The 17,617-nt window shown below is 41.9% G+C and overlaps 1 protein-coding gene across 2 annotated transcripts in view; it reads right to left on the minus strand.

Annotated features, from left to right (window-relative positions):
- LOC126424930 (protein PALS1) overlaps positions 1-17,617 on the minus strand; it is a 795,237-nt gene that overhangs the window by 513,640 nt on the left and 263,980 nt on the right. The window contains exon 2 of one of the 2 annotated variants that reach the window (XM_050087776.1): positions 9,025-9,487. The exons of the other annotated variant lie outside the window; for it this stretch is intronic. Within the exon in view, the coding sequence (XP_049943733.1) occupies positions 9,025-9,047 (23 nt within the window). The 5' untranslated portion in view covers positions 9,048-9,487. The remainder of the gene's footprint in view (positions 1-9,024; positions 9,488-17,617) is intronic. 2 annotated transcript variants of the gene reach the window in all.

Genomic DNA, 17,617 nt, shown 5'->3' on the forward strand with positions numbered 1-17,617 from the left:
ATCTTCCCGCAGTGGTGAGTAGGACAGATAAATAGCAACGTGAAAGACGGAATTAGCTGCAATGTCCACGTGGAACGACTTTCCTGGACTCGTAACCGTAAATTGATAACATCACGCCTCACCTTAAGTGAAAATTATTCAATGGTAATGACATGTAAAGCCAAGCGAATTTAGCAGGATAATTCTGTGCTATCCAGGAAGTAACTCGTCGGTCACAGAGTTGCCGCACTCATTCTCCGTTGTTGCCAAGGTCAGTTACATTATCAGCAGGGAGAATACCAGCCCTGAGCAGCCTCGGAAGTGATTACTCAAGGTCGAGGCCGCTGAGGATCGGAATATCAACAGTATACATCACTGAGTTTTATAGCCATTTCTTTAACTAGCTTTAGGGGGCGTAGTCGTAATACTTACATGCACTGACACTACAAATTAAATACACTAAATCAATAACTGTAAGAATTATTTTTTTTCTACCTTAAGCGCCCTGAATACTCAAAATCTCATTCAAAATACTCGAGTCACATATTTGGACCATTCCAGTGGTTATATTGTAAACATTATGAGTAGGCGACACGTCTATTGGTCTCGTACACTATGAAAATATTTTCCTTAAGAATTCTGTCATTAGCGCTGTCCTCAAAACAGAAAAGTACAAGTGAAAATTTGACAACGCAGCATTGATTGCAAAACGTGAAGATCCGCAGAGACTCTTCGTAAGCTGTGAATAACATTAAGTTCCAAAACAAGTAGTCCACCGTGCACGGAAACCAGACGCCGTGTCCCCAAAGCGAGTGGAGAAAATTAAATCAGCTAACGTGTACTTGAGGACAATATTATGGAAATGGAAGAGGATGTAGATGAAGATGAAATGGGAGATACGATACTGCGTGAAGAGTTTGACAGAGCACTGAAAGACCTGAGTCGAAACAAGGCCCCCGGAGTACACAACATTCCATTGCAACTACTGACGGCCGTGGGAGAGCCAGTCCTGACAAAACTCTACCATCTGGTGAGCAAGGTGTATGAAACAGGCGAAATACCCTCAGACTTCAAGAAGAATATAATAATTCCAATCCCAAAGAAAGCAGGTGTTGACAGATGTGAAAATTACCGAACAGTCAGTTTAATAAGCCACAGCTGCAAAATACTAACACGAATTCTTTCAGACGAATGGAAAAACTAGTAGAAGCCGACCTCGGGGAAGATCAGTTTGGATTCCGTAGAAATACTGGAACACGTGAGGCAATACTGACCTTACGACTTATCTTAGAAGAAAGATTAAGGAAAGGCAAACCTACGTTTCTAGCATTTGTAGACTTAGAGAAAGCTTTTGACAATGTTGACTGGAATACTCTCTTTCAAATTCTGAAGTTGGCAGGGCTAAAATACAGGGAGCGAAAGGCTATTTACAATTTGTACAGAAACCAGATGGCAGTTATAAGAGTCGAGGGACATGAAAGGGAAGCAGTTGATGGGAAGGGAGTAAGACAGGGTTGTAGCCCCTCCCCGATGTTATTCAATCTGTATATTGAGCAAGCAGTAAAGGAAACAAAAGAAAAATTCGGAGTAGGTATTAAAATTCATGGAGAAGAAATAAAAACTTTGAGGTTCGCCGATGTAATTCTGTCAGAGACAGCAAAGGACTTGGAAGAGCAGTTGAACGGAATGGATACCGTCTTGAAAGGAGGATATAAGATGAACATGAACAAAAGCCAAATGAGGATAATGGAATGTAGTCGAATTAAGTCGGGTGATGCTGAGGGAATTAGATTAGGAAATGAGACACTTAAAGTAGTAAAGGAGTTTTGCTATTTGGGGAGCAAAATAACTGATGATGGTCGAAGTAGAGAGGATATAAAATGTAGACTGGCAATGGCAAGGAAAGCGTTTCTGAAGAAGAGAAATTTGTTAACATCGAGTATAGATTTAAGTGTCAGGAAGTCATTTCTGAAAGTATTTGTATGGAGTGTAGCCATGTATGGAAGTGAAACATGGACGATAAATAGTTTGGACAAGAAGAGAATAGAAGCTTTCGAAATGTGGTGCTACAGAAGAATGCTGAAGATTAGATGGGTAGATCACATAACTAATGAGGAAGTATTGAATAGGATTGGGTAGAAGAGAAGTTTGTGGCACAACTTGACCAGAAGAAGGGATCGGTTCGTAGGACGTGTTCTGAGGCATCAAGGGATCACCAATTTAGTATTGGAGGGCAGCGTGGAGGGTAAAAATCGTTGAGGGAGACCAAGAGATGAATACACTAAGCAGATTCAGAAGCATGTAGGTTGCAGTAGGTACTGGGAGATGAAAAAGCTTGCACAGGATAGAGTAGCATGGAGAGCTGCATCAAACCCGTATAAGGATTGAAGACCACAACAACAACAACAACGTGAGAGGAGAAGCATTTGTCACCAGAAAGTGGAACAAGGAACACGGAACGCTGACAGTAATGTCTTGAATAAGTCATGCTTAAGAAAGACGGTCATGTAGTGTCATTCAGTCTGTGAACACTGAAAGAGCGAGAAAAGTCATCTACTTGTAGTGATTACGATATTACCACTTCTGATGTTTCGTCAATAAAAGCGTCTACGAAGAAGAGCATTTCAACTTGTAGTACGCTTTAAGACAGAGAGAACCCGAAATAACAGCTGGTTTAGCAAGATCGACGTGGTGCTGATGTTCTATGCAGCGTCTGCTGATTTAGCCCCTGACGTTTTCACTCGAACGGTGCCTCCCGGCTGCCATAATAATCTGATAAGAATTATCGAGTTGTAATGCGACGGCACAGATGGGCAGATGGTTCTAGAATTTGTCGAGACTGGCCTTACAGTGCTTATACAGTACATAATTCCGAACTACCATTACGTCGATTGTCGTTCAGCCCCACGAGTAATTTCTGCCTGTGAAAGAACCGCACAATAGTGGACGAACAGTATCAACACCTTCGCATGCCAAACAAAACACAGACCAGTTATATACCAGTTAATCGCATCAAAACGCTCTATACTTGCATCTTTCTGCCGACAATTTAATTTCTTTCGCAGCAAACTATCATCCCGTTTCGGAGGCTATAAAAAATTGTTACGGCCTACTACACCATTGCTCACGCCCACGCACACTACCCCCCCCCCCCCCCTCTTTCCACTACAGCCACTGTGGATGTCACCTAGTTTATGACAATGAACGCAGATTTATACCTACAGCATGATTACGTGATGGTGGTACAAATTTTTGGGAATGATGGAGAAAAATAATTGTATGAATTTGCGATATGGGACCTCTGGTTCGGAAACTACCGAATCGAAAGTTATAAACGAAAATCTTTCTCATACCACTGACAGTGGCCCTCTTCTGCTTCTCGATCTTTGCTTAGAGAGCTGGTACTATGGACCATAACAAGACAAAACGGCCACTGATACTGGGCTCTAAAGTGCCTACCTTAAGAACTACGAGCTCTTGTTCATCATCACTACTGTGAAACACATCTCTTCCATTGAACAAGTGCTCGTAGTTCTTAAGGAACGTAGTTTAGAGCCCATGTTTACGACACAGTTTCTCTTGTTTGGTCCATACTACCTCCTCCCAAAATACGGAAAGCAAAGAAGTTCATTAGAAGAGGTCCAGTTATCAGAGGTATCAGAACGATTTTCGCTGATAATTTTCGGTTCCCTTACGTCAAATTGATCCACTTAGCCTTCTCCATCATCCTTGGAAGTCTGCGACATCATCACGGAATCACGATGTATACTGAGCAGCTTCTTGTCAGCTTCTCACTGGTTATTCTGTCGTTGGTCTGAAGATAAATGGTTCAAATGGCTCTGAGCACTATGGGACTTAACATCTGTGGTCATCAGTCCCGTAGAACTTAGAACTACTTAAACCTAACTAACCTAAGGACATCACACACATCCATGCCCGAGGCAGGATTCGAACCTGCGACCGTAGCAGTAGCGCGGTTCCGGACTGAGCGCCTAGAAGACAAATACTTCAGGTAAATACGAATATTCCGTACGGCGCACGTCAGATGTTTCCATCGTTCTTACTCCACCCCCCCCCCCCCAAAAAAGTCAAAAGCGCCTGTAACTAGTAAATAATTATTACTTAAGTTTCGCAAACTTCATCAGTTATCTGACGATTATGAATGGCTACCTTTTTACCTACGCAACGCTGCAGCAATACGGACTCACGCGTTTGTGGGATTCCTTGAAGAAAATTAATTAAGAAAATGCTGTAAATATTATTATGAAATTTTGTTGAAGAATCTACATATTGTTACATCGATCTACAATAAGATAATCAATATTCATGTGTTTATGCGCTATTGCTATAGAACGAATGAGACCACCTTTGTATGCAACCCCACGTTTTTTATTGTATTTATTTGTAAAGATCATTTGTTTGCATAAATCTTATTTTTATGATATGGCTTAAAAACTCCAAGTCAGTTTCACAATACAGTACGATTTTCAAGTAAGGTATTACAGCGATTCTCCTCAGTCATGTTCCGCCTCCCAAATTAAAGTCGTTTAATTTAAACAAATTCTAAATCTGACTTAGTCAAACATCTTGTATTCTGGCTTTTGCAACAGTAGTTAGTTTAGTAGTGCTGAGAACAGAACAACGCTAACATCCAAGGCGACACGAATAAGAGGTAAGATATTTATTTCACACATTTTATGGATTTTCGCACAGGGACACTTTTGTGCTTATTCAGATTTACAGGGTCGCAGTAAGATCTGAATGTACTTACCTCTACTTTGACGTTATCGAGCACAGGTTTTAATTGGTTTAGGTTTACTGGTATTGCTTTCTTGCTAGTAGACGGATTGTTTAAAAAAGGGTCAGGTAAATAAACATACAGGGACACACAATGAGGTACGCAGTCAGCAAACCACTTGATATAACTGTTCTTTGTTAGTCATAAACATCACACCTACTGAAGACAAACGTTACAACTCCACAACTCAAAAAACAGTGCACATAAGCGACAGAAAAGCGCCTACAAGTAATACATAATAACTAAGTTTCGCAGATTCCGTCAGTCATCTGACGATTATGAATGGGTACCTTTTTTACCTACACAGCACTGCAGTACGAACTCACGCGTTTCGCAGGATTCCGCAACTTAAATTGGTTGCGGTCCTGTTCAATCAAAACAGAGAAAAACTATCTGACTTTAAATATACGTTTCCAGCTGTATTTAAAATATCTATGGCTAGATGTGGAGTGGCAAACAACTACTGTATCGAAAACGTGAACATTCATTACTGTAGTAGAGTCAACAGCAGAAAACAAGGAAGTTTACCGCAAAGTAAATGACGGGGAATTGTGATTGACTCTTAAAACAACCTTCTTACAGTCGAAAACTTGAATTTTCCGATTGCTTGTCACTTATTACGTACGAACTGCTCAAAATATTTCATCACAATTGCCAGTAAATATCTAGTGGACCTAGTAGGATAATTCAGCTCCAGTTCTGAAAAATCTGTCGACTATCATTAACAAACGTTTCCTGGATTGTAGCTTGTATAAACAGTAGTGTTTTTAAGACAAAAAATGTGATTGGGGGAACATATATCTTGTAGGCTGTGTAATAACACTTTAACGGCATATTTTTCTTCCTCATTGTTTTGTGATGGCAATAACCCATATCAAATACATGTTAATTAGAATGTAGCGTCTCTTTAATCAAATAACTAATGGTCAGTATATCACATAAGAGTGGAAACAGGAGTGCAGTGAGCTTACGGCTTATTACTTAATTAACTGTTACATATAGTACCTGCGTAGTTTCCTGTCATTTTTGTTGCATAACATGCGGTAATATTTGTTAAGCAATTATTTGTAGAATCACTGTAATTACGCAAGATTGAACTCTGCGTCTGCTTGGTGCTAATGGGACAGGTGCTTCTTACATTAGACTGCGCAGATTGACGGGTGTTGCCGCTCAGATGTTGGAAGGTTTTGGTTCCATTCTATGCTTGCCCTTGAGGGAAACGTGAGGCGGTATAGCAGGCCAGGTTTCCCTAATCGAACGCTGGTGCATATAGTATGCTGTGAAGCAGGTGGAGCTTAATCAGAATTGTTGTTCGTAAATAACAAAGGGCCGCCACGCTATCTTTACTTAGGCAGTCAGCGCCAGATTAAGTGCGCGACCACTAACGTCATTCAAAGCAAGTGGAGAGCGTAACACGCCATACTACTAACAAGGGTACCTTCCCATCGCACCCCTCTCAGATTTAGTTATAAGCAGGCACAGTGGATAGGCCTTGAAAAACTGAACACAGATCAATCGAGAAAACAGGAAGAAGTTGTGTGGAACTATGAAAAAAATAAGCAAAATATACAAACTGAGTAGTGCATGTGCAAGACAGGCAACATCATGGATCGTGTGAGCTCAGAAGCGCCGTGGTTAGCGTGAGCAGCTGCGGAACGGGAGGTCCTCGGTTCAAGTCTTCCCTCGAGTGAAAAGTTTAATTTTTTGTGTATTTGGACCGCAAGTTCAGCAACAGGTGAATAGGGTACTTGCGCAAACACCGAATGTCATTGTGAATCGCAGTGCGTCAGGAAAAGTGGAGGAAAGACTAGTGAAAGACTTTAATGGACGTGTGATTGCTCCTTACACGGACAAAGATTTTGCCTCACTCCTTGACAGCTATACAGGACAGAAGGATCAGGCATTGTACAATTTTAGTGTGGGAGTAGATGTGATTACCATACCTCCAGGTTGTACACCTCTTGTGCAACCTTTAGATGTGTTTGGTTTTCGGCAAGTGAAATACTTTGTGGAAAGATTCTATGATTTTGCGAAGCTGCACAGGTACACAGAGCAGTATTGTTTACGTGATCGTGTGTCAATTATCAAAGTTCAGGCACTCACACATAATCAACTTCGATCTCCAAAATTCCAGGACATGTTCAGATTTGCTTGGACATATGCAGGATTTGACGGTCTACACACGGAAAAATTTGAAAACATTAAAAACGTATGTTTTGACAGAGCACAGGGAAAACTCTGGCGACTGTGTAACTGTTGCTTTCATTTGTTGCAGTTTATGTGACAAACTCTTATGTTTTCATCACTTTTTTGGAGTAATTTTCACATCCACAAGAAAACCTAAATTGGGCAAGGTAGAAGAATCTTTTTACCCATTCGCCAAGTGTACAAGTTAGGTGGGTCGACAACATATTCCTGTCATGTGACGCACATGCCGTCACCAGTGTCGTATAGAATGTATCAGACGTGTTTTCCTGTGGAGGAATCGGTTGACGTATTTGCGATCAAATGTTTTTGGTTCCCATTGGAGAGGCAAGTCCTTTCGTCTACTAATCGCACGGTTTTGCGGTGCGGTCGCAAAACACAGACGCTAAACTTATTACAGTGAACAGAGACGGCAATGAACGAACGGACAGATAATAACTTTGCGAAAATAAAGAAAGTATTATTTGGGTCGACAGAAGCGTCCGATCCCTCGCGTCGGCTGTGTGTGTGTGTGTGTGTTTGAGGTTTATGGGCGCTAAACAGCGGGGTCATCAGCGCCCAGTCAGCTTTGACCCGTGACGTAAGGGTGTTGTCGTGTGTGACGTCATGACGGCGCGGAGTTTGGTTTGTGTGTGTGGCGTGTTTGTAGATGTTGTCGTGTTGTGGTTTGTTGTGTTCTCTGGTGGTATGTTCAGGGTTTTCGTTTGTGTGGTGTAATGGGCTCTGTTTGAGTGTCGGGTCTGTTTTGTAGTGGAATTCGTTTCAGTGAGTTAACGATTTTGTGTGAAGGTTAATTTAGTGTTGTTCGCTGTACATCGTGTGGTAATTTTAGTAAAATTAATCGGTTGTTGTTTTTGTTCAGGAATGGATATGACGGATCAAATTAACAGTGCGCAGGCCAAGGGAAGTGTTCGATCCCAATGTGTGGCTGTGTATGTTGATATTGGTATCGGGAGATGTTTTTGAGCTATATAGACCAAGGGAAGTGTTTGACCCTAATTTATGAGATCGAGAGCTGCTGTTGAGCTATATAGGTCAAGGGAAGTGTCCGATTCCAGATGATATTGTGTTTAGTGGTATTTGGGGAGTTTTGTGATGCCGGTTTTTTTCGTCGTTTTCTGTGGTTTTGTATGCGGGTTGTGGTCGAAATTTGTTTATATTTGGTTTGCCCTCACCCAGAAACACTCCATTTCCCGCGCTTGTCGCGTTAGTGTCATTATACGTTTTGTAGAAAGTGTGTGTGTTTGTTTCTCGATATATTTTCGTCCTCATAATGTGTACGTACCAACTTTATATGCGCCATATTGGAATCGTGGTTTATGGTCGTTTCAGCCATATTTGTGACGTCATGGGTCAAAGCAGACGGGCGGGATCGGACGCTTCCGTATTTCCGTATACTTTTCACGCGAGCGAATGCTTGAACCAAGGACCTCTCGTTCCGCAGCTGCTTACGCTGACCACGGGACCACGGCGCTCCTGAGCTTACGCTGTCCTTGATGTTGCCTGTCTTCCGCATGTAGTACTCAGTTTGTATATTTTGCTTATTTGTTTCATAGTTCCACACAACTTCTTCCTGTTTTCTCGATTGATCTGTGTTCAGTTTTTCAAGGCCTATCCACTGTGCTAACTTATAACTAATTCTGAGGGGGGTGCGATGGGGAGGTTCCCTTGTAAGCGACTAAAAGGGAGGGGGAGGGGGGGGGGGGAATCGAGTGGTCCTACTCAACAGACAGCCCGACGAGAGAAGTTGGTCGGTCGGTTGGCCATATCGCCTAACTCGTGCAGTTTGTCTGTCAGACAGTCGGTCGGTCGGTTGGTGTGTAGGGCCCTTAACCTTTTACACGTCTGTTCACTACAGCGAAGTATATAGTGTTTTGGTTTATTGAAGTTGAAAGTAATGTATGCAGTCGCCGTCACATTTCCAATATTACGAGTAAGATCGAATCTGACTTTTGACAAAATTACGAGTTGTAGGGCTGTTTTGCCAGAGCGGCGACACTTGGCCGAGTGCTTTCAGAGGCTGTGCTAGGCAGGTTACTCACCAGTACTTCTTGATGAGCCTCATGGCGGCCGTCTACTACTGCCGCTGCTCCCCGTGTCTTGCGTCTCTCGTCCCCTGCTGGCTGGGCCCGCCGCTGTCACGCACCCACGCAGCTGCGTCGCGCACCTGTCCCTGTCACACGCATCACGCACACGGCGCCGCCACAGACACACGCACTTTGCGACACACGCAGTCGGCCGCCGACGCCGACATCCACCTAGTCCGTGTCCGCCTCGACACACACACACACGCGCGCGCGCGCAGACAGCACAGCCGAAGCGCTTCCCAGCTCTAGCTGCCGGACGGAGGGGCGGTGTCTGCGTGCGCTGGCGACTCTAACCAGTTTGTTGTGGCAAACAGGTCGCGAGTACTGTGCGCTCGAAGCGCCCACCGGGATTTGAGCCGTCGATGATTCGCTAGCTATCTCTCTCAGCCGAGAGACGAATCACAACCAACAATGAAGCCTGCCAGGATAAAACATCACAATTAGTCCCATAAGGACACTACTAAAATAAAATCACATAAATTAAGGATTTCTAGAATGCTGGGTTGATAACGAGATAGCAACTTTTGTTAACCAGTTTGATGTAGTTCCAAGATTCACTTCATTGATTTAATTGTTGACTACTTTCCTCCACCATGCCTCCCCTTGTTTTTCCATTGCTTGTCTATTTGGCTTTAACCTTTCATATATTTTACGTACCTGAAATCCCTACTTTAGAGGGGGATTAAGTAGATACCTCATGTTGTCACATGCAATTAAGGGCCCTACGATTTTATAGATTGGAAGAGACAACTTAGCATTTTAATTTCTGTTTTAGCTATGAAGTTTCATTAAAATGGCCTTTATAGATATATATTCTGTTAGGTTTGCTTCTGGTTCAGTGTTTCATGATTATGAAGTAACTCGAAAGGTGGTGATGTGTTTTCAGGGTTACACTACAATTTTTATTATTCTGATGATGTGTTATGATTCACAACAGACGTTGCTTCATGTCGCTATAGCATACGATTTTTGTTCGTATACGCTGAATGTGACGCTGCTGTTTACTGTTCATTGCATTTAAATGTCCTACTGATTCGAAAATTTTGAAGAGCTTTTAAACGACCTGCTGTTTCTGGAAGATTTAAAAAAAATTGAAATGTGGTAGCTGACTTGTACTTTTATTGTACCAATTTTTTTGTCTTTCATTGGAAATTGTAAAAAGAGAAATTTCGTGCAACCTGATAGGGCGCCTTGTACCTGAGGTCGGTAAGGTGGAAGTGGTCTATCTGTTGTACGTTCGTCCTGCCAATGTTCATAGAAAAACTTGACTTTGATGTTCGTTTATGTACAGTATTAACATGGCTTGTATGCTGTTACGGAAAATACTGTTTTGCCTGACTGATTCATATATCCTCGTACGATACGCGCTGTATCCTGTAATATGCACTGTGATTTCGAGCAGTTTATTGGATAAATTGTAATTTTAACTTTGCATCCCACAGGATGATTTAAAACTGGGTTCAGGTAACCCGAAACGAGTCATCAATTAAATAAAAAAAATTGAATCTTACAACTTTGGCTGGTTCTACATCAAACATAGATTAGGATTAGCGAGAGTCTTAATGATCAAAGATAGTAAATGTAAGCGCTCTAGCCTGGAATTTTATTCAATAACACGCGAAGCGTTTTAGGAATAAAAATATCTACCACTGGGTACAGAAACCATACTCAGTCAGAACATATTAAACATCCAATTTTCGTGAAGCTGAGTATTAAATTTTTGAATGCGTCCTGAAGATGAACGCCATCCAGCCTATCTGCCACAAAATGGCATTTGTAACCAACGTGATTTTTTGTTTTCGCAGGACTAGGTGGCTCTCTCCACTGCCTTGCTACGATGTAATTATAATAACTGAACTTAGTTCACTGACATAAAACGCACACAGGTCGTGAGCGCGAAGCCAATACAGATCTAACAGGATGAAACAATATCGGCAAAGCGGCCTCAGAAATGATGACTTTGCGATGTAGTGAATATGTCGTGAACAATGTAATATGTGCCGTAATAAGACTTGATACAGTATTTCAGTTGGCGTAGGTACTCCCCTTATGGTGTGTAACACCTTCTCACGAGTGGTGCTGTATATTCTATTGTCACATATTTTGTTGGAGGACGTCAGATAGTAGTCTGTAAGCACATCTTATACACTGCTGTTATACCTTGCTTCAAAACAAAGAGATTCCCTGTTGCTATTTTTTTTGTATACTTTTGCCGCGTTTCGGGCTTAGCTCAGTTGAGCACCGATGTATGTGACGCTATAGTACGCAAAAAGGCATTTTGTTTGATGTTCTCTGGATGGTCTAAGCCCGAAACGTGTCAAGTATGACTTTTTTTTAATCAACAAGGGATCTGGTGTTTTTGATCGACACAAATCAGCAATGTATAAGAAGTGTTCACAATTTACATTACACTTGCAGGCGTACTACGTGTATTTAAGTCGCAACTTAAGTTATCTGGTAGAAGCGTTCCGTAATCAAAGATGGAAACGTGAGTGACAGTGGAAATTTAAGTCTGACCTTGAGGCGTATTTGGATAGCCTAATGGTTTCTTAATACCTGACGAGACAACAGTGCTAAATGTGACACAAATCTCGGCCCAAGTATCACGACACCCTTTGTATGTAGAGGAGTCACAGAAGATCGTCTTCGTTTGAATGTAACTTTTTATTAACATCTCAGAAAGAAGCAAAAAAATTCAAAGTGTCCTTAGGGACACTGTCGAGATGGCTTTTTACACGGAAATAAGTTTAAAATATTCCCTCGAGGGCTTTATTCTGTGCTTTGTTTGTTGCAATAACAAGAGCAAATATTTAATAAATTCTGCCGACACTGTCCGATGTGTAGGAGAGGCAAAGTACCAACTTTGAGAGAAGCTTTCTTTATATCCTCGTTTAAAATCTACAGGTCGTCAGCAGAGATGAAAAAAATAACTACAATTAAAAATTAAAGAATAATTTGAAGTTGTGAAAAAGGAAAAAATTAAATCTTAAACAAGGAAGAAATTTAATTTTGAAGAAGGAAAAATTTTAAGTTCAAACAAAAACAAAAGAATGCAAATCGGTTTAAGGAAACGGAGAAGACTTGAATTCTAAATCACAGAAAATATGCTCATAGGTAAAACTGCATAAAAAAAGACAAGAAAGAACAGTTATAAATCAAAATGCAAGCTCTAAATCTCCGAAGAAAGGAAAGCAAGATCACAAAACGTGAATCAATACTGGGCTGACAGTAAGCACAGAGCATAAAAAACTGATTTATCGTGTCCGAAAATCGGGTGAAACAGAAGAAGAAAACGAAACAAACTTTTCTTTTATAACGTTTGAAGAATTTTCACTACTCGAGAGTAAAGTAGTTTAATTTTTCAAGAGGACAAAAATCAACTCGAAACGAATATTTCAGTTTGGAAAAGGTAAACATTTCCCTTTTAAGTTTCGTTTTCAAGAGTAAAGAAGTTTTGTTTGTAGACGACAAAAAATTATCTCGTGGAAAAAATCCAAAGTCACTAAAGGCTACAAAGGACGGTAAACAGCCTGAGCCGCTTATGTAAAAATCAAATAAATAAAAAAAAAATGCAGGCGACTTCCAGCAGTAAGCTGGAGGCTGCCGGAGTCTGGCACAGGTTCTCGTTTGTCAGGGCACATTTATTACCTCGCTGGTTCAGCACTTCTGAACCCACTCACTAAAATCGTTCACCGAGCGAGGTGGCGCAGTGGTTAGCACATGTGGACTCGCATTCGGGAGGACGACGGTTCAATCCCGCGTCCGGCCATCCTGATTTAGGGTTTCCGTTATTTCCCTAAATCGCTCCAGGCAAATGTCTGGATGGTTCCTTTGAAAGGGCACGGCCGACTTACTTTCCCGTCCTCCCCTAATCTGATGAGACCAATGACCTCGCTGTTTGGTCTCTTCCCCCAAACAACCAACCCAACCCAAAATCGTTCGATGCCGCGCTGTACTTCGTCCAAGTCGTCCTCATCGATCTCATCCTTTGCACAGCACTGACCGTTATTCGGCGCACAGGCATTTTCATACCTGAAACTACGCGTGCACTCATCGCTCAATTTCTGTGACTGCAGATGTCACTTGCATTGTCATTTTTTCTAGGACCTCTGGAGTATTAAATGTACGCAACGAATCAAAAATGTGGGCCGTGTCGGGACTGGAACCCACGACCAGGACTTCTGATGACTTCGAGCTGTGAATCCAGCCGCCAAAGCACGCCTGAGGGACCGATAGCCGCCTCGTCTTCCAAACGCTGCAGCCACCAGGGAACGGATATGCAGAGGGCGGCTTTTAGCTCACCTACTGCCTCGTCATCGTTGTCGCGAACGAAAGAGGGAAGGCAGCCCGAGATGGAGCTCTGACTGCGTCCGCGAAGCGTTCCCTGGGGCCACAACCGCCCACGACAGACAATGGTGTGGGTTCGAAACCCGGTCCAGCTATATAGTTTTAACATATTGTTACTGCTGCGCATCAAGGCCGTAATTTTCTCAAACGAAGGCGATGTCTTTCCACCAAGGCTGTTAATTTAAACTGTCTTAGGCTCTCTTCCTTGTCAAGTCACACACACACACACAATTTGGGCTTGTACAGCCATTTTGAGTATAAACAAAGTAGACCCTAATAAAACTGAAAAGGACACAAAGGAGTTACAAACATTGGCTGCTAGCGGACATTGACTGAAATCAATGGGCAAAGCTGAAAATTTGTGCCGTAACGGGATTCGAACCCGAGTCTCCAGCTTACTAGGCAGATGCTCTGACCACTGAGCCATCAGGACACAGAGATGAAACTTCCTGGCAGATAAAAACTGTGTGCACGACTGGGACTCGAACTCGGGACCTTTGCCTTTCACGGGCAAGTGCTCTACCGTCTGAGCTACCCAAGCACGACTCACGCCCCGGCCTCACAGCTTCAGTTCTGCCAGTATCTCGTCTCCTACCTTCCAAACTTCACGGAAGCTCTCCTGCACAACTTTCAGAACTAGCACTCCTGGGGGATGTTTCCAGTCCCCGAGTGTCTGACACGGACGTCGAACACATCCGCCACAGTTTCACAAGGGGTCCCCAGAAATCCGTTCGCCGTGCAGCTCGACAGCTCAGCACGCCCCCGAAGTTCGTCTGACGCGTGTTGCGTCGACGTTTACACAGAAACAAAACAAAATTCCGTTACTGCAAGCTCTTCGTAAAGGTATCAAACAACGACGTGTATTTCTGTATTTCGTTCTTGGGAAGATGGAGAGTGACAGTTTCTTCCACACGTAGTGTTTAGTGAGGAGATAACACTCCATTTAAATGGAAAGGTGAACCGTCATAATGAGAGAATATGGGGTACGGAGCATACACATGAAGCTGTACAATATCAGAGATTCAAAATGGTTCAAATGGTTCTGAGCACTATGGGACTTAACATCTGAGGTCATTAGTGTGGTGTCACCGCCAGACACCACACTTGCTAGGTGGTAGCTTAAATCGGCCGCGGTCCATTTAGTACATGTCGGACCCGCGTGTCGCCACTGTGTGATCGCAGACCGAGCGCCACCACAAGGCAGGTCTCGAGATACGGACTAGCACTCGCCCCAGTTGTACGGACGACATTGCTAGCGACTACACTTACGAAGCCTTTCTCTCATTTGCCGAGAGACCGTTAGAATAGCCTTCAGCTAAGTCCATGGCTACGACCTAGCAAGGCGCCATTAGCCTTACATAGTTTGATAGTTATCGTATGAAAGGTATCATCAAGAATGCTGTATTCACACAAGGATAAATAAAAGTTAAGTATTCGAGGAGCTGCATACTTTTCTTATTAGAATTGACTACTTATCCTGTTCCAGAATTCACTCCCGTCTGCGTTAGATAGCGTGCATTTCGGCCTCCTCTATCTACAAGGTGTTGGCACATTTGCCAACACATCAATTAGGCCCCTGGAACTTACAACTACTTAAACCTAACTAACCTAAGAACATCACACACATCCATGCTCGAGGGAGGATTCGAACCTGCGACCGCAGCGGTCGCGCGGTTTAAATCAAAGGATTACTGAACGTTGGATCTGTCGCACTGGACCAAATGATTCAGCTTTACTGTATCTGATTATTTCTTGTGGTGGTTCATAAAAGAGCCTATTTATGTGCCTCCGTTACCAACAACAATGAATGACCTGAGATGTCGCATAACAGCAACAGTGGAGGCTGTAACTCATGACATGCTCGCTGCATATATCGTGAATCTCAAAACGGGCATATTGAACACCTATGAGAAGGCATTAACAATAACTTTTTGAGTTTCCCGTTCACCAAAAAACAAAACTCCTTGTATACGTTTATTAGTTTCAGAAATGTAAACGTACCAAATAGGACGATACTTTTTTATACACCCTGTACTTTCTTGCCCTCGTTGTGAAACAACTGGGCAGTGTTACGTTTTAATTTTACTGAGTTGTTAGCTTCCGGGCAGCGGTGTGGGGCGACCTATTGTGTTGGATGTGCAGTGCTGCTGGTTTTGAAAAACGTTTTTCTCCCTTCTGTAGTCGTAAAATAACAGCTTTATTTGTCTGCTGTTAATTTAAAGCATATTCTGGCTCATTTAATTCAGAACTGTGCCTGCTTGTAAACTGTTTGAGAACAGAGTGGTTAGCAGTTAGTCTAGATTTTTAAAATTTTAGATCCGAGCCGTTAATTTTACTCGCCGACTTGGTTTTTAAAGCTTCATTTGTCTTACATATACTTTTTAAGCTCGTGCTAATCTCTGCACGTTCGAGAAATCTGTGTGTTTTTTCAAGTATAAGTGATTTTAATTATTGATCCAATGGAGGAAAGAGCAGAAGTGGATCGTGAAATCCGTCGTTTTATTACAACAGATCTTCAGCTATTACGCAGTCATGTGCAGTCCTACAAATTACAAAAAAGGAGCATGAGAAAGAAACAGAATATAGAGAACAACGTATCGTCAAGGCAACATAAGTACCACATAGTCAAATACGATATAACAGGAGACATTAGACCAAAGTGTCACGAAACAAACAGTATTGGTTTTTTTCAGAGCATACACGAGTCCAATATGAACGGAAGCCGTTTCTTACATGATTGAACAGGAAGGAAATGTAACTTGGAGACCTGTGGTGCAATCGGTTGCCACATTAGCGAACAAGTAAATAACAGTGAAGCTATATAATTTTCAATTTAAAAAAAATAAAACCAAAAGTAATGATTGACCAAAGAAAACGAATTACATGTGTGAAGCCATAAATACAACCTAATCAGTAACAGAAAGTATTGCTACACTACAAATCAGTAGAAGAAGATCCTAAAATTCCATGTAACAACGAAATGTACAATATTAAAATAATGTACCAAAATCATTAAAATATAAAGGAATGAAAAAAGTACAATAAACGATGGTGTGGCGTCTCTGGCCATATACTAGAATCACATAGGTCGCAAGAATACAGTAGGGCCATCTCTCGGGTAACGGTATAAACGTGTGAAATAAAACAGCAGTAAAACGACGAAAGGCAGGCAGCTAGGAAGTGGTGTGTAAAACATGAACAAATAAGTCAAATAAAGGAATGTATGAGTTACGGGCAATAAAATATATAGGGCACCGCATGTCTCTGGAGTTACATTTTCTTCTTGTTCAACCACCTTAGCAACGGCTTTCATTCATGTTAGAGTCCTACATCAACCAATACTGTTTACTTCGTAACTAAACTAATGTCACCTGTTGTTATACAGTATGTAACTGTGTGGTGGTGATGTTTGCAGTTGAGATACGTTGTTGCCTAGTTTCCGTTTACGTATTTTTCATTCTCCTATTTTGTAACTCTTAGCACTGAACATGGCCATTTAATGGCTGAAATTTAGATCTGCTGAAATAAAACGACGTATTTCGGCCATTTACAAACTTCTAGGGGTGCTGAAATAGCGGTGGCTCAGCAAAAGATTTGAAAATGGTTCTCGGCCAGAAACTAGTCAATGAGTGAATAAAAAAAGTAAAATTTGCAACTTTTTCGTTGTTCTTTCCTCCATTTTCTATATTCAACGACCGCTGCGCAATACGAATTCCAATCTAATTGAAAGTATTTACCAATTTGTTGGTTAAAAGTCACATGTAGTCACGAGCTCGAATGGGTTTTCTGTTAAAGGTTTTTTAAAATTTTAACTCAGTGGTTTATTGAAATATTTAACGTGTTGTAATTTATTTTTACTTTGTATGTGTTTTACAAATTCCTGTACATACTAATGCAAAATGTTGTGTAAAGCTGATGTCAGGGGGACCGATGTTGGCATTCAGAGAGGGCCTGTAGCTGGTTGCTTCCGCAACAAGAACCATTTGTTGAATGCAGTGACGTAAAACTTTAATGTCATGAGTTTCCGATTTTAATTAATTTTGTAATAGTTCTGTGTTACAACTTTTTAAATTCAACGCTGCCTCTGGATGGTCTGTTTGAACATCTTACACCACCGAGCCTGCGCCATTTTTTCCGCAGTCTTTTTCTGACTACTCCTATGTTTGCTCTTTGCTTCAAGGAGTTTTCTTGTGGTTGTGAT

Source organism: Schistocerca serialis, chromosome 10 (genome assembly GCF_023864345.2).
Source record: "Schistocerca serialis cubense isolate TAMUIC-IGC-003099 chromosome 10, iqSchSeri2.2, whole genome shotgun sequence".
In the NCBI taxonomy this organism is placed as follows: domain Eukaryota; kingdom Metazoa; phylum Arthropoda; class Insecta; order Orthoptera; family Acrididae; genus Schistocerca; species Schistocerca serialis.